Here is a 27,909-nt window from a genome sequence, read left to right as displayed (position 1 = left end):
AAAGATTTGTCCAGAGTTAGCCCTGCAGCAGTTTTTAAGATAGCACTTGCCACTGGTCTCCAACTTACAGACTCTGGGCCTGTCAGGAAACGTTGTATGAACTGTGCACGAAATGCTGTTGTCCGACTTTGTAGGTGCACAAGCCCTTGACCACCTTCTTCCTTTGGCAAGTACAAGATGTTATGAATCACCCAGTGCATCTTATCCCAGAAGAAGTCTATCAACATCGATTGTATCTTAGCAAGAAAAAGTAGTGGTGGGTCAACACAAATCAGTCGATGCCAAAGAGATGAAGCAACAAGGTTATTAATAATAAGGGTTCGACCCCTATAGGACAATATTTTCTTAATCCACTTCCATTTGTCCAAGCGGCCCTTTATTTTCTCAATCATCCCTTCCCAATTTTTTAATTGAAAAGACTCATCCCCCAAATAAACTCCCAAATACTTTATCCCATCTTTCTTCCATGTCAGACCACCAGGGAGTTTGGGGGGCACTGTTATCCGCTCTCCCACCAAAACAGCCTCACTCTTTGACCAATTCACTTTTGCAGCTGATACCATTTCAAACTCATCCAAAGTTTCCATTAAAAGGTTTACATCATTTTGTTCTTTTACAATTACAACAACATCATCAGCATAAGCTGATAAAACAAAAGAACTTTCACAATTCATTAACGTGAGGCCATTTAAAACCCTTCTCAATCTTTGCAAAAGTGGTTCTATTGCTAATGTATAGAGCATGCCTGATAATGAACATCCTTGCCTCACTCCACGCTGAACTTTAAAAGGAAAACACAAGCCACCATTAAATTTCAACATACTCTCAATGTCATTATATAATACTTTAATATAATCTTTAAAAACCAAATTAAAACCAAAGGCATCTAGAGTCTTCCATAAATAATCATGCTCTACACGGTCAAATGCCTTTTCCTGATCAATGGAAATCAAGCCAAAATTCACACCACAAATCTTTGAAAGATCCATCAAATCTCGGATTAAAAAAATGTTATCAAATATAGATCTTCCAGGCACACAATAGGATTGGTCAGGACTAATTATATCATCTAAAACTTTCCCTAATCTAATCGCCAATACTTTAGACAGAATTTTATAGTCAGAGCACAGTAAAGACACTGGTCTCCACTCTCCAATTTTTAATATCACTCAAATCTCCTTTCTTTGGGAGGAGTGTAAGAACTGCTCTCCGACTACTACGTGGTAAAAAACCACAGAGCAAACTATCACTGAGAACTGCAAGCAAGTCTTCTCCTATAATGTCCCAGTATGCTTTATAGAATTCAAAAGGAATCCCATCTATCCCTGGAACTTTCCCATTTTGCGTACTCTGGAGAGCTTCATACAGTTCATTTAAAGTTATACGTTCACCAAGTTTTTCATTGGCACTTTCTGACAATTTTGGCAGATCTTCAAAAAAGCAACCATCAACATCTTGATCTTTCCTAATATCAGAACTATAAAGATTTGTATAAAATGTAACAGCTCTTTCTCTCATTTCGACTGGGTCTGATAACAGAACCCCAGCTTCAGACCTTAAATTCTGAATATAACGTCTTTGACCGTTCTTTTTTTCCAATCCGAAAAAAAACTTTGATGGAACATCCATCTGCTCTACGTCCTGGAAGCGTGATCTGACCAATGCCCCTTGTGCCTTTCTTTTATAGAATTCAGACAATGCAGATTTTTTCATAAAAAGAGAATCTAAATGGTCTTGATTTCCTGTTTCTTGGATTAAAACTTCAATTTCTTTAATTTCTTCTTCCAACTTCTTTATAGACTGAGTTAAAAATCTTGTGACATTTAGAGTATATTGTTGACATAGTTGCTTAATGTTTACTTTCCCAATATCCCACCATTCCTGTAAAGAGGAAAATTGATCTTTTTGTTCTTTAAAAGACTCCCAATAAAACCTAAAAACATGACAGCAAAGTCACATTAAAATGCCAATAAGAACTACTTAATTTAACAGACCTAACAATCATTCTACACACAACCAAACTGTGATCAGAGAAACCTACAGGAAGAATTGAGCTATTTACAAAAAAACTAAGATGATGCTTGAAGACATAAAACCTGTCCAATCGTGCCATTGACAACACATTTTCACGCGCATGCGTCCATGTGTATTGTTTAACATCACGATTAAAATTTCTCCATACATCACCAAGCTCATTCTCTTCTATCATTTCTATCAGTTTTCGGCGTGAAGCCATATGTGGTTCTACATGATTCCTATCTATATTTCTCTCGACACAATTAAAGTCTCCTCCCACAACCAAAAAAACTTCATTGTCACATTGTTCTATTACTGTATTCAATTGATCTAAAAACAACATTCTTCCTATCTGTGAGGTTGGTGCATATACACAAATAAAAACAAAAACATGATCTTCAAAATGAGCTTTTATCTTTAACAATCTACCTTTTACAATCTCCTCTACTGAACAAGATGAGGGAGCAAAATTTTTATTAAACAAAACTGCAACTCCTCCACTGAGTGAAGTATTGTGGCTCAGAAAAAGAAGACCACCCCATTCCTTAGCCCATTCAACAGCAATTTCCACATCACTATGTGTCTCCTGTAAAAACAGGACATCAATTTTATTCTGGTTTGCTACTTCATAAATCTGCGCTCTCTTTCTGCAATCTCTAGCCCCATTCACATTTAGAGATGCAATGCGAATGTCACTCATAGTTAAAAATGAAAGAGAAACTACAGCACAGAGAGCAATACATCCAGTAAGGGCATAAATACTAAACCATTTCATCATCATTGTTCAATTGGAGTTGAATTTTTGTGACAATTTTTTTCAAACGGTATACTTCTTTATCTGTAAATCTTCCTTCACTCATTAAACTCCTAATATTTTCCAGAAGTCTCCTGAGATCTGGAAAATATTCCTCAACTTTCACTCCTCTCATATTTTTGGTCACTTTCAAGAATTTCTTAATCTCATCCACTCCATATTCAATACATGACCAACTGGATTGTGAACAAACGGAGCCACTAGAGTCAGAACACTCACCCTCACTGCTTTCATTATCCACTTTATTCCCTTCTTGGTTCTTTCTAGCCTGTTTCAACACCATGCTCTTGTCATTTTTCTTCCTCTTCAGAGGTGTTTTAAAAACAACCTGATCCATATCCATTAAAGTGTCCTCATTTTGAAATACACTCTCGACTTGTGACTCAGTATCAGAAAACTGATTTAAGCTCATTTGTGTATTATCAAGAGCTTCTTCATTGTTGCTTTCAACACTCTCACAGTTTACAATTTCAGAAATTTCGGCATTTCTTTCATCAATTTCAATACTTTCTCTTGTTAGATCAGATTCAACATTTTTTTCTACAGGCACTTCTTTTGGGCCACTAGAATTCGGTGCGTTGGAAGTACTGGCGACTTCTCCGTCTTTACTCTGCGCCGCGTTACCTTGTACGGCATCATTCTGCTCACTGCCCTGAGCGCTGTTTTCCGGGCACGCACGGATCAAATGACCAGACTTTCCGCAACCAAAACACCTCATCGTGTCAGTAGTTACAAAAACGGTGTAATCAAAATCATCCACTTTAAATTTAAAGTTTACATCGAGATCAGTTCTATTTCCGTTCAGAATCATAAACGTGAAACGCCTGAACGACACTACATGTTTCACCAACCCCGATTTACATCCTATAGCGATCTTTTTTATAGGAGCAATCAGTTTGCCAAAGCGTGACAATTCCTTCATCAACATCTCGTCTTTAATAAAGGGAGGTACATTTGAAATGGTGACCTTTTTAGCGGGAGTAGAAAGAGGTAGTACTGGAGTAAATAACCCACGGATGTTTATTCCCTTATCAACAACTTCATTCGCTTTCTCGACTGTATTCAAAAACAGTACAATTGAGTTATTCATCTTAGACGCCGCTAACACACATTCATGACCAACAACATCACCGACCGCAACACTACACTCCTCCACACTCCCCGCAGCCACCTTCACACCGTGGCGCCGCGTGAGTGAATCAAGTACACTTTGAGTTGCCATGCTTCCCAGTGCAAAACACTGGATAAGACAGGCACTCAATACTTCACAACAAATAAACAAACAAAACAAACAAAAAACACAAAAAAGTAAGAGGGGGGAAAATCTTTTAAAGCCACAATGGGCACAAAAAAAGACCACTCACTCACCACACCACTCACTCCGCTCAACAAACGCCCGCACATGCGCAGAGAGAGAGAGAGAGAGAGAGAGAGAGAGAGAGAGAGAGAGAGAGAGAGAGAGAGAGAGAGAGAGAGAGAGAGAGAGAGAGAGAGAGAGAGAGAGAGAGAGAGAGAGAGAGAGAGAGAGAGAGAGAGAGAGAGAGAGAGAGAGAGAGAGAGAGAGAGAGAATTAAGTTGACCTTTATTATTACAATCAAAATACTATTACAAAAGATTTACATTTTGTTTACACTAAGTACATGTAATTATTTTTTTTTCTTTCCTTCTTTTTTTCCTTTCCTTTTTTTAAACCTCAAAATGTCCATAATACTTCATGTATTCCCCATAATCCTATAAACGTTGTTAGAGATTCCACCAGCTTGTAGTATGCATACTCCACCCTCAAACATAGAAACATCGGCACACCGCTTACTGACCTTTGCCCCTACAGTTTTTTATTGTCTTCCAAATAGCCAATTTTGCAGTGCCAGATAAAAAATTAATTAAAACAGATACATTTTTCTTTTGAAATGAGTACTTTGGCCCAAAAATGAACAATTGAAAAGAGAAATCTTCTCCCAGGGACAAAAAACTCATTTTTAAAAAATCAAAAAGATTACCCAATCATGAACACTGCACAGAAAGATGAAAAATTTCACTCAAACTCTGCGGCGTGCTCAAACTTACGCTTGCTGGAGCGCAGTGTGTGTGTGTGTGTGTGTGTGAGCAATTAAAGATGTATGGCTTATTAATATAAACACAGGATAATTACTACTGATCTATAAAACTCTTTATTTGAGGACAGCCGTACAGAATGATCATTCTAAGATGTTCCCTATGTAGACAGCACACTACAGTGAGTGAAGCAGGGGTGGTGGAGCTGAATACGGAGATCCACAGACAAACCTTCAGACTCCCCTCATCAGTGCGAGACATTAAAACGTCAGACTGAGAAATCAATCCTCATCCGAGCGCTGTGTGTGTGTGTGTGTGTGTGTGAGCAGAAGTAGCTCCTTCGCTCGCTCTGTTTGGGCTTGGAGATGATGTTGTGTAACGTGTTGATCCGCCGCAGGCCTCGAGCACACGCCAGAGAGAGACAGAGGGATATTTCGGCTCTTAGACAGTTCTCAACCCTGCGAGTGTGATCGCTCTGATGAAGGCTGAGGAGTTCCTCACACACACACACACACACACACACACTCTTTGAGGATGCTTTTATCTGACAAATTGTGACCTTGTAGTTTTTGGTTGAGAGAATGTCGTCTGATGTTTGTCCAGAGCGATCTGTACTGATGTTAGACACGCCGCATAATTCATGTCCTCTGGGCTTTCCGTGAGATCGTAAACACACACACACACACACACACACACACACACACTCCTCCTGCTGAGTCAAGTCCTCTCGAGGATTTTCTGTTTTGCCGTCATGGGTGGGTGAATTAGAGATTAACTCGATTTAGTTCAGAGGATCGTCCTCAAGAGGAGAGTTCTCTCTCTCTCTCTCTCTCTCTCTCACACACACACACACACACACACACACACAGTTTAAGACAGGAGTATTGTGTCTCTCTCTTGAGATATCCAATTGTGCTAATGTCATCTTCACACAACACAGATGGACGGGCGGAATGATAGAATGTGTGTGTGTGTGTGAGTGTGTGTTGAATGTCCATCTGATGCACTTGCACAGGCGGGTGTTTCCTCTCGTATCTTCTACACTGCAGCAGAACCTCCTCTAGTTGTCCAGAGCTGGGATTGCGAGGAGTGTGAAGGGTTTCTCTGGATTCCAGTAAGGCGACCCTCGCTCCTGCCGGCCGGCTCCACTGGAAACCCGAGCCCGGTTCGCTGCAGCGCTGCAGTATTGGAAATCGAAGGCGAGATCTGTCGGGCAGCTCTAATTGTTTGGGGAGTTGAGGATGGCAGAGGACCAGGGTAATGGGAAAGATGATACGCTCGGACAGATGAGAAACAAACTCTCCTCTAATGGTGAACGGCCAGAATCTGGAATTAGTCTCGTTTAACGGGCGACCCGAGAGACTTCTGTGCTTCTGTCTCATCATGAAGCTAAAGCCATCAGACACGCGTTTACCTATTTATGAAGCACGTGTATTAATAACACACTGCAAATAATCTTGTCGTTTTTTAGAAGAAAAAAAAACTGGCTGCACTGAATGCTTGAACAATCATAGAGAAGTACAGTAAAAATGTAAACATATTTACAGAACAACCTGTAAGTTTTCCAATTTAACACAACACTTCAATAATGCAGGAAACGCCTCAGGTTATGTATGTTACTCTGGTTCCCTAAAGAGGGAACGAGACGCTGTGGGAACGCCTCTGCGGGATTACGTGTGAAATCAATGACATCATGGGCGAACCCTCTACAGATCTCCCGGCATAGCCTCGGCCATGTCTGTCATAGCCTGTCATGAGGCAGAACCACAGAACACAATGTGTCGAGATGCAAACAGACTCACTCCGCTTGACCGAATCTCTCCCACAGAAGTCTCCATTCCCCGGGTCTCGGCCCGTCTCGTCATGGTTTCTGTAGAGACCTCCGATGTGTTTTCTGTTCCAACAAGCACATGATGGCCTCTCAGGTCTGGGAGGAAGTGTTTGAGATCTAGAAACTCGAGGTGATGGTGCCGCCACAGACCCTGAGCCGAGCGACCTCTCCTGATCGCCCCCGACCCGTAAAGAGAAGCATCCGTCGTTCCCGTTATGCGAAAACAAGTACCCCCCCAGCCCGGGGCCTCGGGAAACAAACCAAGGTTTTTTTCCCCACATAATTAAGGCACGTAGGCATCGCTGCATGACCTTGATTATAATTTATTATAATCTTGATTTGAATTGAATTATGTGAATTGTGTTTCCCCCTCGGGGAGAATCCCTTGGTTTGAGCCACCACTGCAGGGGTCTCGTGTACAGCAGAACAAACGGTTTATTTTTATCAATAAGTGTGAGATTTCCTACATCTTGAATCTTTACTTTTATAAATGGGGACAGTCTTTGAGGGATGAACAATGTTTTTGGTCATCACAATAAAAAATAACATGATATTATAGATTTGAAGTGCTGGAAAGAGATGTGTAGTACTCGTAAGCGTTTGAGTATTTCTGTCGCAATACCACAGTTACAGTTAGTGTTAGTACATTATGTTGTTGATTTGCGGGCTTAAAGCCTTCTATAACTCGTTCATTCATGGCACAATGTTTCTCCTCTCAACTCTGCTCTAATATCATTAGTTTATAACTTGAACTCTGCACCGAATCTGAATGTTTCTGCTCAAGCAATGTTTCTTGACCCATCTGGCAACCACAGCTGTGTTTTTTACAGTAGATTTCACCGATGTATTTTATGTGTTAGTGTGTCGGCCCCAGTGTTGGTGTGTCGGCCCCAGTGTTGATGTGTTGGCCCCAATGTTGGTGTGTCGTCCCCAGTGTAGGTGAGTCAGCCCCTGGTGTGTTGGCCCCGGTGTTGATGTCAGCCCCAGTGTTGGTGTGTTGGCCCCAGTGTTGGTGTGTTGGCCCCAGTGTTGATGTCAGCCCAAGTGTTGGTGTGTCGGCCCCCAGTGTTGGTGTTGGCCCCAGTATTGGTGTTGGCCCCAGTGTTGGTGTGTCAGCCCCAGTGTTGGTGTGTCGGCCCCCAGTGTTGGTGTTGGCCCCAGTGTTGATGTCAGCCCCAGTGTTGGTGTGTCAGCCCCTGTGTTGGTGTGTTGGCCCCAATGTTGGTTAGTCGTCCCCAGTGTAGGTGAGTCAGCCCCTGGTGTGTTGGCCCCTGTGTTGGTGTGTCGGCCCCAGTGTTGGTGTGTCGGCCCCCAGTGTTGGTGTTGGCCCCAGTGTTGATGTCAGCCCCAGTGTTGGTGTGTCGGCCCCCAGTGTTGGTGTTGGCCCCAGTGTTGATGTCAGCCCCAGTGTTGGTGTGTCGGCCCCCAGTGTTGGTGTTGGCCCCAGTGTTGATGTCAGCCCCAGTGTTGGTGTGTCAGCCCCTGTGTTGGTGTGTCGGCCCCAGTGTTGATGTGTCGGCCCCAATGTTGGTTAGTCGTCCCCAGTGTAGGTGAGTCAGTCCCTGGTATGTCAGCCCCAGTGTTGATGTCGTCCCCAGTGTTGATGTCGTCCCCAGTGTTGATGTTGGCCCCAGTGTTGATGTTGGCCCCAGTGTTGATGTTGGCCCCAGTGTTGATGTCGGCCCCAGTGTTGATGTTGGCCCCAGTGTTGGTGAGTCAGTCCCTGGTGTGTTGGCCCCAGTGTTGATGTTGGCCCCAGTGTTGGTGAGTCAGTCCCTGGTGTGTTGGCCCCAGTGTTGATGTTGGCCCCAGTGTTGGTGAGTCAGTCCCTGGTGTGTTGGCCCCAGTGTTGATGTTGGCCCCAGTGTTGGTGAGTCAGCCCCAGTGTTGGTGAGTCAGCCCCAGTGTTGGTGAGTCAGCCCCAGTGTTGGTGAGTCAGCCCCAGTGTAGGTGAGTCAGCCCCAGTGTTGGTGTGTCGGCCCCAGTGTTGGTGTGTCCCAATGTTGGTGTGTCTACCCCAATGTTGGTTAGTCGGCCCCAGTGTTGGTGAGTCAGTACCTGGTGTGTTGGCCCCAGTGTTGATGTTGGGCCCCGGTGTGTCAGCCCCAGTGTTGGTTAGTCGGCCCCAGTGTTGGTGTTGGCCCCAGTATTGGTGTTGGCCCCAGTGTTGATGTCGTCCCCTGTGTTGGTGTTGGCCCCAGTGTTGGTGTTGGCCTCAATGTTGGTTAGTCGTCCCCATTGTAGGTGAGTCAGCCCCTGGTGTGTCGGCCCCAGTGTTGATGTCGTCCCCAGTGTTGGTGAGTCAGTCCCTGGTGTGTCGTCCCCAGTGTTGATGTCGTCCCCAGTGTTGATGTTGGCCCCAGTGTTGGTGAGTCAGTCCCTGGTGTGTCGGCCCCAGCTGTGAAGCTGTGTAACAGATATCCCTCGTCTCCTGATCATCCTTTCAGCCACTTGCACATAAATGTGTGTAGAACAAGACAATGATGTTTTCCCTGTAGAGATAGACACGCTTTCATGGGTTTGCATCATTTATACACTGTCACAGAGAACAGAAAACACAGAGCAAAGACAGAAATGGAAGAAATGTGTGACGTCTTGACACTCAAGATGCTGCGTGTGTGTGTGTGTGTGTCTGAGTGAGTGTGTGTGTTCAGACCATGATTCTGGTTTTGACTTGTTTTTGACTGGTTCTGGCCTGGTTCTGGCTCTGGTTCTGACCTGGTTCTAGTTATTTTTTCTGGTTCTGACCTGGTTCTAGTTCTGGTTCTGTCTCTGGTTCTGACCTGGTTCTGTTTCTGGCTCTGGCTCTGGGTCTGACCTGGTTCTGACCTGGTTCTAGTACTGGTTCTGATTCTGATTCTGTCTCTGGTTCTGACCTGGTTCTGTCTCTGGCTCTGGGTCTGACCTGGTTCTGACCTGGTTCTAGTACTGGTTCTGATTCTGGTTCTGGCCTGGTTTTGGTTCTAGTTCTGGCTCTAGTTCTGACCTGGTTCTAGTTCTTGTTCTGGTTCTGACTCTGGTTCTGACCTGGTTCTGGTTCTGATTGAGCAGCATGTGAAGGTTATGTGTGCTGTGATGTGTTCAGTGTTCCTCTGCAGTATTAATGAGGTCATATTTCCAGCATCTCTCCGGCAGGGATGTGTGTTCCTGGGAAGGGCGTCCGACACTGAATGTAGGCCTCGTTCTCCCTGTGGAACACACACTGCTTTAGAGTCGACACTGATGAATCGGGCCGTTCTGCTGGTCACAGTGTTAATGAGCTGCTTCTGTAAGCTGTGAAAGAGTTGTGTCGGTTTGATCCGACTGTTCACCTCCGTCCGTCTGTCTGTCTGTCATTCTCTGAAGAGCACACACACACACACACACACCACACACCTCCTTTCATCTCGTTTGAATTCTGCCTGATATTCCTGTGAGGGGAAATTTCTGTAGAAACAGACAGAGATGTCTGAACCGCTGGCCTGATCTCAGATCTGATGTGCTCGTGTTACTGCTAAAGCTGAGGAAGTTTGCCTTCAAAATATTAACAAAACCTTTAACAGCATATCAGTGACGCTAACATAATAACAACTACACATCTAAAGTCTAAGAGTTCACATCAGGGAAAATCATTTAAATCTTGTTCTGTTGTGTATGACCAATCAAATGTGTGCCGTTGATCATGTGACAACAATCATGTGATTGTTAAAATGATCACTTGTAATCTGGATTCTTTCTTTCTTTCTTTCTTTCTTTCTTTCTTTCTTTCTTTCTTTCTTTCTTTCTTTCTTTCTTTCTTTCTTTCTTTCTTTCTTTCTGCGTTTCTTTCTGCGTTTCTTTCTTTCTTTCTGCGTTTCTTTCTGCGTTTCTTTCGTCTTTGTGTGTGTAATTAGTTTCTGTCAGCGTGTCTAAGGTTAGCCCGGCTATGGATTAATGTTTAATGGTGAGTGGATCTTCTCAGGGCTGAATCTGCTGCGTCTGCATCTGCTTCTCCTCACAGCGCTCAGTCTGGACGCACGACTAATCGATACCTTTAGCAGAACCTGCGCTGCTCGTTTGAATTAGTCCTGTTCAATACCTCCACATAGACGCTCATTTGCATTTGAGCCTGAGAGCGTCTCATTAGCTCCCCACGCGCTGCTCCTCTGCTGCGGGCCACTAACGCTCGGCTAAGTGCTCAGTGTGGGGATCGCGGCTTCAGTGTGTGTGTGTGTGTGTGTGTGTGTGCTCGGCTAATGCTCGGCTAAGAGCACAGCGTGAGGTTTGCAGCTTCACCCATCACGCGCGTTTCTATCAGGGGAAACGCCAGCCATCTGAACTGATCAGCAATCAGCATTAATGTTGATGTAGTGTTGTTTATGAGCATTAATCATTTAGGACAGGCCCCATGCTAGCAGCACCCGATTAATCCGTGTAGCGCTAGCACGGAAATTGATGATGATGAATTACAGCGTTTATCAAGTCCGTCTCCATTAGCAGAGGCGTTGAGGAGTCATCAGCTATCAGACATGCTTCCTATGAGGAGCCAGAGAAATCAGCTCGGATGATGAAGAGCAACCCCTTCATGAGTTCTGTGCATTATACTGTTTCACGTCATATAGTGTATGTGTACAGTGTGCATGACGCTTTTATTCAAAGAGAGCAACAGAAGCAGTTAAACTAACAATAGGACAACAATATGGAAGTAGCGCTTTTCATAATATAGATTGCATGAAAGCAGCTTCACAGTGCTATGACCCTTTCCAGTTTAGTCTTTTTTTTAAATAGATATAGAAGAGAAAATACAGTGTTAGTATTAATGGATCAAGTGTTGCTGTTCTTCAGCCGTTTCATGAGAATGGCCACGGAGTTCGGCAGGTCGTGGGGGACCATATACAAACACAAAAGGGATTTTAATAGGACTAGTGATGGTAACAGAGATGGTAAAGGATCAAATTTAAGTGTTTTGAGAAAGTGAAGTGAGTGGAGATCCGGTGTCCTATCCAGGTCTGAGTCAGGGCCAATAGTCCTGAATGACTAGAAATAGATGTCATGAAACCGGTTTTGTCTACAGCGGACTGGCAGTTCCAGAGACGGAGAAGAAAAGAGAATAAAGCAGTAGGAGACATCGCAACGGTACGCAGGTTGTTAGGATTACACCGCCTCCGACGTGTGACATTTGATTCATGTGTGTTAGTAATAGTAGGGATTAGACAGCACACAGTGAAGAGAGATCACAAACAGAACGATGACAACTAGTTATGTAGAAGAGAAAGGAAACAGAACAACAGAACTGGAGGAAACAAGACGGGTGTTTCACTGCTAAACACAGCTGAGAGAGAGAGAGAGAGAGAGAGAGAGAGAGGCATAGATGATGTGAAGAGCCGGTCATCCGTCATGCTGGACTCTGAGGGAATGAGAGCGAGTGACGGGGGACCAGGCATCTGTCACACACACACACACACACACACTGATACACTGGATAAATATTTGATAAGCCATTTACAAACACCTCTGAAATATTCATGGAGGTCGAGTGATGGCGGTGGAAGGACATGACGAAGGAACAGAAATCTGCAACATGCAAAGACAAACATGACGTGAGATGAGACGCTGCTGATGTGTGAGGGACTGACGGGTCATTAGAGCCGGACACTGCATTTCTCAGTTTATTTCAGCGGGTGTGTGTGTGTGTGTGTGTGTGTGTGTGTGTGTGTGTGTTGTTTTGGATGAGAATGGATGGAGAAACTCAGCTGGACGAGTTGTTGATTTGTGTATTTCTGCACATCAGTAAATAAAACATGTGGAGAAAAAGAAAGAAATGCTCATTTTAGAGATGTCAGAATGAATTCAGATAGAGTTCAACACATGACATTTCAATTTTGTCAGCGTTCTGGAGAAAGTCGGGAGTTTGATTCGAGGCGACAGCAGCACAGAAGATCCGGCGTGACCTCTAATACTGAGAAACATTCACACTGCACACAAACTGTGTGTGTGTGTGTGTGTGTGTGTGTGTGAGCGATCTTCCAGCTGATCTAATCTATGCAGCCTAATTCTGAATTTAGGAAGTCTATAGTGTGTGTGCTAGATTAGAGAGATGTGTTTTTAGTCTAGATTTGGACTGCCAGAGTGTGTCTGCTTCCCGGAGAATGTTAGGAAGATTGTTCCAGAGTTTTGGTGCTAAATAGGAAAAGGATCGATTTTGATATTCTCGGTATTATCAACTGGCCGGAGTTTGGAGATCGCAATAGACGTGAAGGACTATAATGCGTTAAGAGCTCGCTCAAGTACTGGAGATAAACCATTCAGTGCTTTATAAGTAATCAGCAATATTATAAAATGTATCCGATGTTTAATAGGCAGCCAATGCAGGGTTGACAGAACCGGGCTAATATGGTCAATCTTCCTGGTTCTGGTAAGATCTGGAGCGGCTGCGTTTTGGACGAGCTGGAGTTTGTTTATTAAGCGTGCAGGACAACCACCCAGTAGAGCATTACAGTCATCTAGCCTAATTTTAGTGTGTTTTTGTGTGGGAGTGTGTGTGTGTGCGTGTGTGTGTGCGTGTGTGTGTGTGTGTGCGTGTGTGTGTGTGTGTGTGTGTGTGTGTGTGTGTGTGTGCAGTGGAGGTCACATCAATGTCGCCTCTCAGCTGTAATTACGCTCGATCGCAGGCGTTCTCAGATTAGCGTTGGATTTACGAGCTCCTCCCGCTCAAGGCCCAGCACTGACGGATGATGGATGTCTCAGTGTGTGTGTGTGTGTGTGTGTGTGTGTGCCGTGGGATTGTGGCTTTATGCCTTGACGATTCTCTCGGAGGTCGTTAGAGTTCATATTCCTCCATCAGCTCAGACTGCAGGTGTCAAACACACACTGGAGAAGAAGAGACACACCAACCCTACACACACACACACACACACACACACACACACACACTCAAACACACACTGGAGAAGAAGAGACACACCAACCCTACACACACACACACACACACACACACACACACTGGAGAAGAAGAGACACACCAATCCTACACACACACACACACACACACACACTGGAGAAGAAGAGACACACCAACCCTACACACACACACACACACACACACACACACACACACACACACACACTGGAGAAGAAGAGACACACCAACCCTACACACACACACACACACACACACACACTGGAGAAGAAGAGACACACCAACCCTACACACACACACACACACACACACACACACACACACACACACACACTGGAGAAGAAGAGACACACCAACCCTACACACACACACACACACACACACACACACACACTGGAGAAGAAGAGACACAGCTACTGCAGCACATGCTGTCACACACACATTACATCAAGTCCAGTTCATTCACTGCAAAATATGATTTTGTTCCTCAGTGTCTTGTTTTCCAGCACAAACACCTGAATGTTGATTATTTTCCTCATATTCTCCATTGTTGCGGCTCCTCTCTTCCCAGTCTGTCAGTAACGCTCTGTTTACTTCCTGTCTCTATGAAGCCCCTCCTCCTGAAAAGCACACTGTGCTCTGATTGGCCGGCTGGAGCGGTGTGTTTCGATTGGTCGAGCGTTTCGAGTGTGTTTGGGAAATGCCCCGCCCCTTTCCATAACCGCCAGTTTAACACACTACTAACTAACTCAAGCAGGCCCCGCCCCTTTATTGTGCTCATTAATTATTATAATGAGGAATATTGTGACTGAGGTCCACCAACCCTCTCTCTCTCTCTCTCTCTCTCTCTCCCTCTAGTGTCCCGTCTGCTGTAATGACGGTAGTTAAATAGGAGCTGAACATTGAGTTTATATTATTTTCTTTTCAGCTGTTGTTTTGAGTCCCGCTCACTTTAATCCGTCATGTTCCTCTACTCAGGACAACAGTTCAGTTTTCCACTGCTTTACAGCATCTCTTCATGAATCAATTCCGTTGCCAGATTTACACTCGTCCGTCTGAGCGCCGGAAACACCCGTGATACACCACACACACATAAAACACAATAGACAGATCAACAATAAACCAACGAGACCCTTGACCTGTTTAACTCTGCAGGACTCAGCTGGTCCTCACTAGTGTCCGGCTCTCACTGGCGGCATTAAACTGCTCACAGTCTCATTAAAAACAGATTCCCCTTAAATTGCTCCTGAAGAGGTCGGGCGGTATTTAAAAGAAGCCAATAAGCGTTAATTATCCATTAGAAAGCAGGAGAGCGTCTGATAGTGAGTGTGTAGCAGCGCTCGTATTGACCAGCGGCGTCGCGTCTCAGCTGAAAGTACACGTGTTGTTGACAGCGCTGTCGGTTCTGCTCCGGGGATCCAGCTTTCAGTTCTGCTGCGTATCTGCGGAGATGAAGGAGGATCATGACGCGAGACACACACCAGCTCTCCTCAGACCTTCTGACAGCAAAGCGTCACATCAAACACTGCCTTTTGTTTTGCTTCATATTTGATTCACCATTAGAGTGAGGAAAAACTGATCTAAAAAGTTCATCAAATTTCATATCATGCTGTGTGTGTGTGTGTGTGTGTGTGTGTGTGTGTTTGATAGGGATGGTGTAAGGGGATAAAATATATAGTTTACACAGTATAAAAACCATTACGTCTATGGAGTGTGTAAACCAGACGTGTGTGTGTGTGTGTGTGTGTACTGTAACCCTTTATGATCACCTCAGCTCGGTCGTAAGGCTCCTACATAGGCTGCTCCCTACGAAGGCGACGTCTCCACTGAAGCGAAGCTCGACGTTCACAGTACGTTTGACGATATCTCACATTATTGCTTTTCTCTCTCGTGAGTCATCAACCCTGGTTCTGTATTTTGCTGTAATAATCGTTCAGTAAGATGCATGGACACGTACGCACACACACACACACACACACATGCATAAAGACGGACTCAACAGAAGTACCGTGGCATTAGTCTTCGCTGTGCGGGTGTTTTGCTCAGTGAGGGGTAAAATTGAAAAGCTGTCGTCGTTGTTAAACAAACCGCACACGGCGTTGTCCAGCAGAGCTCAGAAATATCTCAGGGATATCCTACAGTACATGCGGGACAAACACACACATGACCACAGTGTACGTCTTCCAGTGCGGGCCATTCGCTCACATGTGCTTATGAGACCGCTCTATGAATACAGAGATCATCTCTCAAAAACAGCAACATTCAGAGTGAAAAGCAACTCATGCCAACTTTGGTTGAACATGTATATAATGTTTTTAATGTGGGTTTGTGTGAAACTGAACTGGATGAATTCAGCTCTTCTGTTAGCTGGATCTTTGTCCTCTGTTGTCAGAAGATGTTGACCCTCTGCAGAACCCAGACTCGGCCTCAGTTCTCCTCCGGCCAATCAGTGAACAGTGTGATTATGATCGGGAGCAGGTCTGAGGTCAGATTGGATCAGAACATTGACTACATTTATCCAGTTCCTCTGGTTGAAGATTGGAGTTGTCTGTATGTTTAGTGTCTAATCCTACATGCTCTTCTGCTTTTGTGACAGTGTGTGTGTGTGTCTGTGTGAGTGTGTTTGTGAGGTGAACACATTGAATACTGAATAATGTGTCCCACAATGCAGTGCGCTCAACTCGTTCTTCCACTTCCAGTGCGCTGACTGAAACACTGATTTAACATCTCTCTTTACTCATTCTTCTACCAGACTGACAAAAGCTCCGGCATTTATAGACGCGTTGGATTAATCATGCAAAATAAGCATTGCGTTTCATCAACACATGTTGTTGTTGTTGTTGTTCTGGCTGCAGAACTGCGTTTCCCACACACCGAGTGCTTCAGCTGTGCATGACATCATCACTGCAGTAATTATTTTGGTTTAATTAGCAGCCATAGATGGGATATCAGCCACGGTAATGACACAGCAGTCACCCAATCACATCACGGAGGCCTCAGCGCTCCAGCCAATCACATTAGAGCATCGAGTGCAGGTCCGCCCCCTCAGCCTGAGTTCAGAGACGGAGAACACGGGAGCTTCCCGTTAAAGATCCTGACATTAAAGTCTCTCCATCTCTTCAGCCGCTTTGCTTCTCCTGTATATATATCTCGATTTACGGATGTTTAAAGGGTCATGAATTTGAGTGTTTCATCAATGTATAATGTTTCCTGCGGTGCCCTTATAATGTTAGTGCGATTTTTACATTCTTTTTTTCTTCTAGCCTGATTTTAGCCTCTGATTGGAACACTCTGTTTGAAGGGGTGTGTCTTTGTGAGACTCCCATCGCTGTGATTGGCTGCTGTGAGTCTTCAGTGTAAACGCCCACCGTTGTGATTGGCTGCTGTGAGTCTTCAGTGTAAACGCCCACCGTTGTGATTGGCTGACATGTTTGCATATGAAATTACTATTACAAGTGGAACTCTCTCAAAAACTGTTTGCACGCGTTTATCATTACCGCTATGGAGATTTCTGAATTGTGAAAGTGAGATTACAGCATTATTTCGATCACAGCTCATGAAAGGTTGCAGTGATGAGCATTGAGCAGATGATCACTTTCTGTCTATAATTTAATCACAGTTTAAATATGATTATTTTCATCCTACTAAGAGAAAGTTGATGGTTTAGTCACTGGCTTGATTTGCTGATGCATAAACGGTATTGAACGATTTTGAACTTGAATAGATCACTGATCACAGATCAGGCATTAGAATAAACATGATTACTGACATGTTGGTGGTGTTGCTGGCGGATCCATATCATAAAATAATCCACAGTGAAATGCACCGGAGACAAACAAATAACACACTGCGGAGACACTCACACTGTTGTTTTCTGGCCCTGGTTTCAATAAAAGCTGTTTTTGTTTTTCAAGGAAGTTTTTAGTTTTGAAACGTACGGTTATTTTTTACTATAACCTCATGAATTCCCAGTTCATGACCCCATTTGAATATTTGTGCTGGAAATACTGAGGAAGAAGATGTGTGTGAGGAGCACCAGATCTCACAAGAAGAGCTTTAGACAGGCGGAGGTTTATCCCGACCGACTCGCAGGAGCGATGGGGATCAGGCTGTGTTAAAGCTCACGGGCCAGACACAGAGGTGCAGCGGGACATTACACGCGGATCACACACACACACTTCACCAGATGTGTCCTGATTGGTCTCCACTCATACCTCATTTGCATACTGAATCATGATTGGTCTGTTCTTTCTCACATTTATGGAATCATGCAAAAATCTGTGTTCATTGAGCTCGATAACGACTCGTTTCATGATGAACTGAATCAACACTGACGACTCAATTGTCATCTGTAGATGTGTGACTGTGTGTGTGTGTGTTAGAAGTGCTTCAGGCATCATCTGTATTCCTAACATATATTAGTAAGGATGTTCTCCACATCTGAAGGAAACACTGCGGGGTGTGTGAATGAATAAACCTGAAAAACGCATTCAAATATTCGCAGGGTTTTCAGAAAGCCCATGTAGATGTTAAACCCCAGCAGAGCGGGAACATCTTAACCCGAGTCCGATGAAGCATTAATAAACGTGTGGTTTGGTGGTTAAGATCCTGTAGTTTAGATTCGTGTAAACTGATCCCGCTGGAGGAACGGATGTAAGTCACTTCGGATGAAAGCGGTTACAGCAGACTTCAGTTCATCTCGTTCTCTAGAGGATTCTCACGTTTGCTAAAAGCGCTCACGAATACGGGAATGCCGTAATCTCCAGGACTGTGTGTTCTGGAGAAGTGTGTGTGTGTCCCGTGAGAGCGCTGCGTTGGGAATACCACCAGAACATTTGCTTTGAGCTTTAGTTTTACATGTTTACAACTCATTGCGATTCAGCACACATGTAGAAAGATTATTAAGTAAGATACATGTACCGGAGAAGCGAGTCTGGAAATAACGAATGTTCAATATGGACCATTAAAGAGATCCGTCAGGCACTTCCCATCATCACACCGGTGTAGTTTTACTCCAGTGCTGGCACTCAGGTGTGTGTTTGACGTTCTCTCCGTCTCTCCGCAGGGAAAGAGGAATCGGTCGCCACGTTCAAGGGGAACGAGTTCTTCTGCTACGATCTGTCCATGACCCCCATCCAGAGCAGCACGGACGAGATCACGCTGTCCTTCCGGACGCTCCAGCGCAACGGCCTGATGCTCCACACCGGGAAATCTGCGGATTACGTCAACCTGTCCCTGAAGAGCGGCGCCGTGTGGCTCGTCATCAACCTGGGCTCCGGAGCCTTCGAGGCCCTCGTGGAGCCGGTCAACGGGAAGTTCAACGACAACGCTTGGCACGATGTCAAAGTCACGCGAAACCTGCGCCAGGTAAGACCGAGCTCGCTCTCGACAGACGCTGTAGATCGCCACGGTAACTGAGAGCGCTCTTCCTCAGGGTTTCAGCACTTCATTTAAAACCCAAACCAAACTTGGTAAAGGGTTAGGCACGTGCTGAGTTTCCTCTAGTGGAAGCGTGTGGAACTGCAGCCGAACACACGCTCACTGAACGCTCCTTTACTGAGAGATCACGTAAACAGCCCGTTCTCATCCCAAGGCGTCATATACTGGCGCTTTTGCCAATGCGTATACATCTGCTGATATATATGGGCCAGAAGGCGCCTCCTAGTGGTCTAACCCTAACCCTACCCCAGACCTAAACCAAAGCGTGTTATATAGACGCTTAAGTTTGCTGTGTGCGTTGGATGTATACGCATTGGCAAAATCGTCACTATATGACGCCCCCTGGTGGAACACACACTTATATTGATTTATGGCATTGATTTTGTTCACAGTTTTACAGTAAAACATGTTTTGGGGATATTAATATTAATATTTTTCATAACAATTAACGTAAAATTCTGTAAGTTCATTTTTAAAACGTTTCTCTCTTCAGCAGTAATCTAGCGAGTGTCGTCTTCAGTCTGTCGCTCTAAAGCGTTCCAGATTCTCCGCAGTTTAAGATCATCATTTTCAGGTCTACGCTCAAAAAGTCAATAAATGGATTGTAAATACAGCGTAGTATCATAAAATCCCCTAAAAATGCAAAATATGAACAAAAAAAAACAGAGTAAAATAAGAAGCGAATGACTGAAGACATTAAGATTTGCTTTCTGAAACACTGAGGAAGAGCAGGTCCAGGTCGGGAATCACACGGGAGAGGGCGGGATCGCCCCGGGAATGATCATTGGCCGTAGACGTTTCCAGCGACGCCCACAACCCCCGGTGCTTCCCGACAGGTCTGAGATCAGTGTGTTTTGTTCTCGTTCCGCTGGATCCGGACAGATTCAGACCTGTGCTTCAGCTTCAGGACTTCATTATGTGCACCTTAACTTAATGTTCTTCAGAGAAGAGCTGTCCATCTGACATTGACTCGCAGCTAATGAAGTCTGCAGGCCTCAGGGGGCGAACTCGCCACTCGCTCCACAGGATCGAACCCAGGATTCAATGATTAGACTGACAAAGAACAGAAATGAACAAATAACCGCACTAAACACATTATAACACTGCCAACACAACGAGATGTGTTTTATTATGGCAGAGCAAACACACCTCCACACTGATGGCTCACACACACACACACTGAATCATATGTGCAGCTTCTTCATATGGACGCTGTTGACCTACTGGACGTTTAAAAACTTCATTTTTTCTGTTCAGGATTTGATGTGTCCTAAATGCAATCCTCAAATCATGCTTTAATATTTTCTGCATATTTCCACCAAATTACAGCTCAGTTAGAAAGAGCACACAATAAAAATATTCCGTTTGGCTGATATTTATCTAGATATGTCGTCTCCATCTCGTCTCTTTAGTGCACTGGTTATCAGGGGAAAACAAACATAATTGGTGAATGTTTTACAAGAAAACAATATTTCAGTTTCTACTCCAAAATGTCATGTGAAATTCAGTGTGTTCCTTGCTGTTTCTCTGCAATAATTAATTGTGGAATTTACTAGCAATTCCTGAGTGAAATTTCTACATGAATTGTTTTGTAGCTGCATATCATAAAACTGTAACAGGGCAAAACTGTTGCTTGTGATAAAAATGATGCTCTAGTGTTTATTGAAGGTTTGCTTTTGGAATCATATAAAAGCCATTAAAAAACTCATCTGGAACAAAATTTGACGAAATTTCGGTAAAACGTCTTTGGATTGATATTCTCTTGGGATGAAAGAATGGGGTGTAAACGTGTGTGTTATAGTTGAAGAAACACCCTTACACACACACACACACACACACACACACACACACACAGATTGAATAAACGAGAAGAATGGTTCGCTATGGCTTCAGTAATTGTCAGACAGTGTCTCAGAGATGCGATCGATTTCACTTTCGTTCCCTCGCTCACTCCGTCTCTGCTCTGGTAATTGTAATTGGAACGAATGACATGTCACCCGTAATAAGAGCGATTGTAATTGGCTGCTGTGGCTGGGGGGCGTGTCCTCTGTGGTGATGCCTGTTGCTATTGGCTGCTCTGTGAATCCAGAGAGGAAACAAAAGGGAAAATCTTTTGTCGGCGCCTGAATTCAATTACACACTCGAGTCTTTATTCTCTTCTCCAGAACAAACGGGGAACAGTGTGTGTTCAGAATCAGTTTCTTCAGCTTGACAAAACCGGCCAATAAGAAAGCAGAACACTGGCTTTTTGTTTCAATGGATTTAATGGTGGATTGAAGCGATGTCACAAAACCATTAACGACTGCATCACGATTGGCTCTCGATGAGAAGAGAAGGGTCTTGCCAGGATTTATGGGGTCGAAAATATCATTCACTCGTATAAACACAATAAAAGTCATTGGAAAGACCCACTCCACGATAAAAACAAAACGTGTGTGTGTGTGTGTGTGTGTGTTAGAGGTGGCTGGTTTATTGACCTGATTCAAACATACACTGACCTCACATTTACTCAAAGCTGTTCCTCCAGATAATCAATAGAGCAACTGTGACATTCACACACACACACACACACACTGTTGTGAGTGTGTGTGTGTGTGTGTGTGTGTGCCAGTGTTTGTTCTGTGTGTAATATATAACAGTCAGAATGAGGGGAATAATAAATGAAAATCGATGTAATAAATAATGAAAGGCGCCGGTAAAGCACGACAGCGCCACCCAGTGGAGAGCCGTGAATGCGCACTGATGTTTCCCAGTGAAAACGCACGTCTGAGATGGGGTGCACATATTGCACACATACTTTAGCTATTTATTTCCATAACACTGTACTTAAAGCCTGTATAATACATTACAAAAGTATTTGAATACATTAATTATGCCTTGCAATGCACTGTACTATCTCATAACGAACTGTAACTAGTTATAATATGTATATAATCATTGAACACATCTTTAGACAGCATAATACATTCAAACACGTGATAACCAATTTCAGAATCTGCCAATATTATAAAGCTAATAATATATGCTATTATAATGCATTTTAACTTTGGTTACAATTAAAAAGATATAATGCTTCATAATATACATTATGAATATCTTTATAAAGCATTATACTTACGGGCTTTAAGCAAAGTGTTAGTGAAAAGCTTTGACCAAACAGTCCGTTATAATGTAAATGTCCTGTTTTACCCTGTGTATGTACAGTGGATAAAGTCTGAACCCTGTTTAAACAGCTGGGTTTATGATGTTCAAAATTCAAGAAAGATAAATCATATCTGTATGCAGTTCAAATGTAAATTTACCTAATTATTGAAGGGTGTGTAGACTTATGCAGTATTCATGGGTCTCTTATTCTCTGAAATAACTTTGCATAGGCTGTGAATGTGTATTAACGGTGATTTGAGTGTGTTTTCTCATAAAGACGTCGAGGTATAATCACTGCAGATGTCCTGCTGGATCTGATGAACGGAGAGAGTGTGTGTGTGTGTGTGTGTGTGTGTGTGTGTGTGTGTTCGTATGTTCATACTTATTGCTCTGCATTATAGTTGTTTTTGCTAAATATCAGCTCATTTAAATATCCGCTGTATATCATGCATCTGCATAAGACTTCACTCTGCTGTGAAAAACAAGGATTTAAAATAAAAGCTAAGAAACAATTTTCACGCAAAAATTGCTATTAAATTATACAAAAATTAAGAAACAGCAAGTAACGCACTGAATTAAATGTGAAATTGTAAAGTATGAATTATAAATTAAGTTATTTACAAGTTTGTACAGTGTACACGAAACACACAATCGTACGCACGGCTGTCCTGAAGAGATCCTGATGGGACAGGAGTTTATCACACTCACTTACTTGGGTTACTAGGGTGTGCTTAGGGGGTTATTTGGGGGTTACTAGGGTGTGGTTATGGGTTACTAGGGTGTGGTTTAGGGGGTTACTAGAGTGTTGTTAGGGGATTACTGGGATGTTTGGGGGTTACTAGGGTGTGGGGTTACTTAGGGGTTACTAGGGTGTTGTTAGGCAGTTATTATGGTGTGGTTAAGGGGTTACTAGGGTGTTGTTAGAGGGTTACTAGGGTGTGGTTAGGGGGTTACTAGGATGTTGTTTAGGGGTTACTAGGGTGTGGTTAGGGTTTACCAAAGTGTTGTTAGGGGGGTTACTAGGGTGTGGTTAGGGTTTACCAAAGTGTTGTTAGGGGGGTTACTAGGGTGTTGTTAGAGCATTACTAAGGGGTTGTTAGGGGGTTACCAGTGTGTGGTTTAGGGGGTTACTAGGGTGCGGTTAGGGGGTTACTAGGATGTTGTTTGGGGGGTTACTAGGGTGTGGGGTTACTTAGGAGTTACTTGGGTGTTGTTAGGCAGTTATTATGGTGTGGTTAAGGGGTTACTAGGGTGTTATTAGGGGGTTACTAGGGTGTGGTTAGGGGTTTCTAGGGTGTGGTTAGGGGGTTACTAGGATATTGTTTGGGGGTTACTAGGGTGTGGTTAGGGGTTACTATGGTGTTGTTATGCATTTACTATGGTGTGGTTAAGGGGTTACTAGGGTGTGGTTAATGAGTTACCAGAGTGTTGTTAGGGGGTTACTAGGGTGTGGTCAGGGGGTTATTAGGATGTTGTTTGGGGGTTATTAGGGTGTGGTTAGGGGTTACTATGGTGTTGTTAGGCATTTATTATGGTGTGGTTAAGGGGTTACTAGGGTGTGGTTAGGGGGTTACTAGGATGTTGTTTGGGGGTTACTAGGGTGTGGTTAGAGATTACTATGGTGTTGTGAGGCATTTACTATGGTGTGGTTAAGGGGTTACCAGAGTGTTGTTAGGGGGGTTACTAGGGTTGCCAAGGCATTGCTATGCAGCATTTGGCTCTGGTTCCTCCCTCAATGTGCATCTATAGCATTTTTCAGGTGACAATGGTGCGTCTGTTCACTTAGTAAAGCAGCAGCTCAACAACACACATGATCTGAGTGATTTTTTTTCTTGTCTACAGCGCGCACACACACACACACACACACACACACACAGGTCTGATCAGGTCTGAACTGAGGCATGGGTCTGGATCTGAATCCGGTCTTCTTCCTAATCACAGCTACTCTTTTCTTCCAGGTTCAAGCTGGCGGCAGAAGGATGTCTTTTCGTGTTTCTCAAATGTGTTGAAAGACCAAATAAGATGTTTTCCTTTTCATGTTGTTCATGCTGTTGTGTTTTTGCCTCCTTTCAGTCGTCAGCCACAGAAGATCGATTTCTTGCTCTACTTCAAAAACCAAGCTTGGCCAAATTTGCCAGTAACGAGACCCGTCCGCAAACAGACCACGCCCACTCACAGGACTAGCCAATCAGAACGATTGCTGTTCCTCTAGCCCCTCCCACTCGAGTCAGCCCCTCCCTAATCTTCCCACGTGGTTTCCTAACTCTTGTGTCTTCTTACTAACCAGACAGCTTCAGATTCTTCCAGTTTACTTTTCATTTTGACCTGTTTGTGTTCCTTTGAAACGACTAACATCGTGTCATTCACGGAATGTGGGCCATCTGTTGTTTTCTTCAGAATTAACTTGCGTACTGACCTACTAACCATAATAACAATACTGTTGTCATGTTTTTCTTTTGGTTGACAAATCCTTCAATGAAGAGAAAGAATTCTGTAAATTTGGATCTTTATTCCTTTGGGCAAAAACAAAATCAGGAAAAGAAAGAGCCAGGCTGGTTTAACCTGTTAACTGTCGCTCGCTCCGAGGATCTGCATTGAACTGACGATTAATGCTTATATTTTATACATATTTTAATATGTTTTCAAGTATGGTTTCAATTGCAACAAAGCGTTCGATTTCAAAACGCTTTTGACTGGATGACTTTCGAGCGTTGAAGCTTTGGAACGAATCCGAGATAACACGGACAGTTAACAGGCTACGACCGCTGCCTTTTAAAAAGACCTTGATTGACTTCACAATTTGTCATTATTCTATATATTTTCTTTCCCTTCCCTTGTTTTTTTCCTAAAGCACTCAGGCATTGGACACGCTATGGTAAACAAACTGCATTATATGGTAGATATCATTCTAATTGTCTTCTACTTTGGTTTGCCCTGGATTTCCGTTTCCTATTTCTATTCTGTTTGCTTATACTGACTACACAAATTCCCATTGGTATCAAGGTAGCAATGAAACTACAGAGATTCACTCTTGTCTCATTCGATCATCCTTTTCACTTTGTTTTGTCCATCCTACGCCTCCCTTCCCTTCAGGACCTAGATCTAGAGACCAAACATTTATTAGTTATGTTCAATTAGTTTATGGAGAACTTGCAGAGTAATGGTAATGTCGAGTCTCAGGATGAACGTTTTACTGCACGTTTAATCGCTTGAGGTGCTGATGGATCCAGTGGCAGACAGTATGGATGCGGCGCTGGCCAGAATATTAATATTAATATGAGATATTGAGCTGAGAAACTCAGCATCTCGATCCATCATCAGCAGGTTTGATATCCAGCTCAAGGTGATGATCCTCGTCTCTGCGGCTGGATTTACTGGCGCTGGTTCAGAGTGGGTCGTAAAACACCCCGTTACGAGATTTATCCAGCGGATCCAGAGCGTTTCAGTTCTGTTGTGGATGGACTCGGCCAAAGCCAGGCGTTTATTCACTGAGGTCAGGCTGAGCGATGGTTTCATTAGTGCACATGCCCATAGGACAACTAACCTAATTATTAAACATGAACAATTCATTATTACTGAAGCTCAGTCGCTATAGAGCTTCCCAGGAGATGCTGTCGATTTGCACTGATGTACAGGTTAGAAACGAACTAACCCTGCTGGGTTACTATCATTCATATACTATTAGTTTGTACTTTCAGATTTCATTTGAATTTTATTTTCAATTTTTATTAAGTTTTATATATATTTCAGTTTTACTTTTCATAACTTTAATTCTTAAACATGTTTATTTCAGTTAGTTGCCAAGGCAACATTTCTAATTTTCATTTACATTTACAGTTTTAAGTTTTACATCTAATATTTTTATTTCACTTCTACTATTAGTAATTTTAGCACTTAAACATGTTCATTTCAGTTAGTTTCCATACACAGTACGTAAATATATTTGAAATTTTTTAAAATTCAATTTTACTCTTACTAATTTTAGCACTTCAATTCAAGAGTGTTTATTTCAATTAGTTGCCGTAATTTTTTTTTTATTTTTACGTACAATATTCATATTTATATTTGAATGAACAGTTTTAAAACTGTGTCTCAGAGAGGATGTCCTTTACTGCCTGTCACTGGACTCGTCAAGCACTAGGCTCCGCCCCCTGCTTTGAATCAGGAGAATTTCTAGAATTTAGGAACTGTTCATTAACATCAATACTAACTCAATAACGACACTCTTTCTTTGGTATTTGTGTACGTATATGTTGCCCGGCACATATACATATATGCGTATTTATGAACCTATAAAGCCAAGCTCCCAGTCACAGGAATAATCAAACCTCAGGAAAGGCCCTGCTTGGTAATAATAAAGGTGGCGAGGGCTAGCGTGATTGACGGGTCTCTGGCTCCTTCAGGATGATGTTATCAGCCTGGGCCGCTAGCATTAGTGTGCAATTATACAGATCTAATGAACTCTGGCAGGGGTTCGGCGCCCTAGAATAACAATATTTCAGGCCGTCTGGGTGAACGAGGGATCGGTTATTTGACCCAATGCAGGCTGGGTAATTGTCATTCGGACAGACGTAGATGACTGACAGCTCTCAGCGCAGATGAATGTTAGCATCGCTCATTTACACTCATCTGTGTGACGTTTCCGAGTCCTTCTGTGTGCATGCTTTCATCCGCTTGCAGCGAGAGTGAGTCTGCGATGCCCAAGCCGAAAGAGTCTCGGCTTGCACGCAAACCTGTGGACTTTATAGTGCTCATTTTATTGTGTCCCACCTTCAGATTTAACCCCTTAATCAACTAAATGCCCTCCTCTTGCCATCTGTGCCGTGATGTGACTCAGTTTCGACTCCTCCCTGCCATCGGCTGCTGAGCGCTTTTGCTCAGATGTTTGATTGTGTCCATTGGTGGAACATTCCCATTTTGACGCCATCTTCATTTGCTCATCCAACTGCATGGCTTCTTCCCCATGTTGTGATGGTTTTTGGATGGTTCATTTTCCTTCCTCTTAACCTCAAAACCCTCCAATTGTGACAATTCAAACTCTTTGTTGAATGAAATCGCAAAGGATTTCACCAATTGACTGCTACTACTCTACTAAAAGACTAAAACCCAAATTCTCTTACTAATCCGAATGAAACCTTTGTTGTAACTGTACTAACAACCATTTTTGTGTCTGACCTGCTGTTATTTACTAAAGTACTAACCTCCAACCCCACACATACGAGCGGCTCACGCAGTCCCTCCTCCTCCTCCTCCTCCTCTTCCTCCTGACCCCTCAGTCTCACTAACTCACCCGGATCCTTTGGCTAGTTCAGTTCTGATCTCTTTCGACCCGCTCGCCGACTCGCTGGGTCGTTTTCCAGCTGCCAGCCACTTGTCGAATGCCTCGCCGTTGATTTTGAGAAAAATAAATGCGTTTTCATTGCAACGTGCAATTTCTCCTTTGTTTTCATTAGGTAAAGGTAAGTAATTGTGACGAATATATGGACAAAAGGCCAGGTGTCTGAAACTGAAGCATCTGGAGATCAGGTAAGAGTGGTCTCTGGCTTTTAAAGACCAACATGATGCACTTGGGTCGGCTGAGCTTATTGCAGTCTTTTGTTGTGTGTGGTTTTGGGATTTACAAGTTCGCCTCAAAAATCATTCTGTCATCCTTTAAAGAGCACAAAAGAAGATGTCTCTGTTTTTTTTCTTCTATGTAATGATTGTAAAAGTTGCCCAGACAGCAAACATAGT

General features: G+C 43.5%; 1 protein-coding gene across 11 annotated transcripts in view; it reads left to right on the top strand.

The window, feature by feature from the left end:
* The window catches only part of nrxn2b (neurexin 2b), a 334,333-nt gene that overhangs the window by 170,168 nt on the left and 136,256 nt on the right, over window positions 1-27,909 (top strand). For 7 of the 11 annotated variants that reach the window (XM_089131837.1, XM_089131838.1, XM_089131833.1 and 4 more), the window contains 2 exons: window positions 18,659-18,960; window positions 25,028-25,072. In XM_089131837.1, coding sequence (XP_088987963.1) covers window positions 18,659-18,960; window positions 25,028-25,072 — 347 coding nt within the window. The remainder of the gene's footprint in view (window positions 1-18,658; window positions 18,961-25,027; window positions 25,073-27,909) is intronic. The other 4 variants (XM_089131834.1, XM_089131829.1, XM_089131835.1 and 1 more) reach the window with 2 other exon arrangements.

Source organism: Pimephales promelas, chromosome 1 (assembly GCF_988280905.1).
Source record: "Pimephales promelas chromosome 1, fPimPro1.hap1.1, whole genome shotgun sequence".
Lineage (NCBI taxonomy): Eukaryota > Metazoa > Chordata > Actinopteri > Cypriniformes > Leuciscidae > Pimephales > Pimephales promelas.
The sequence above is the reverse complement of the archived record's forward strand: the minus strand, read 5'-3'. Positions and strand labels throughout refer to the sequence as shown.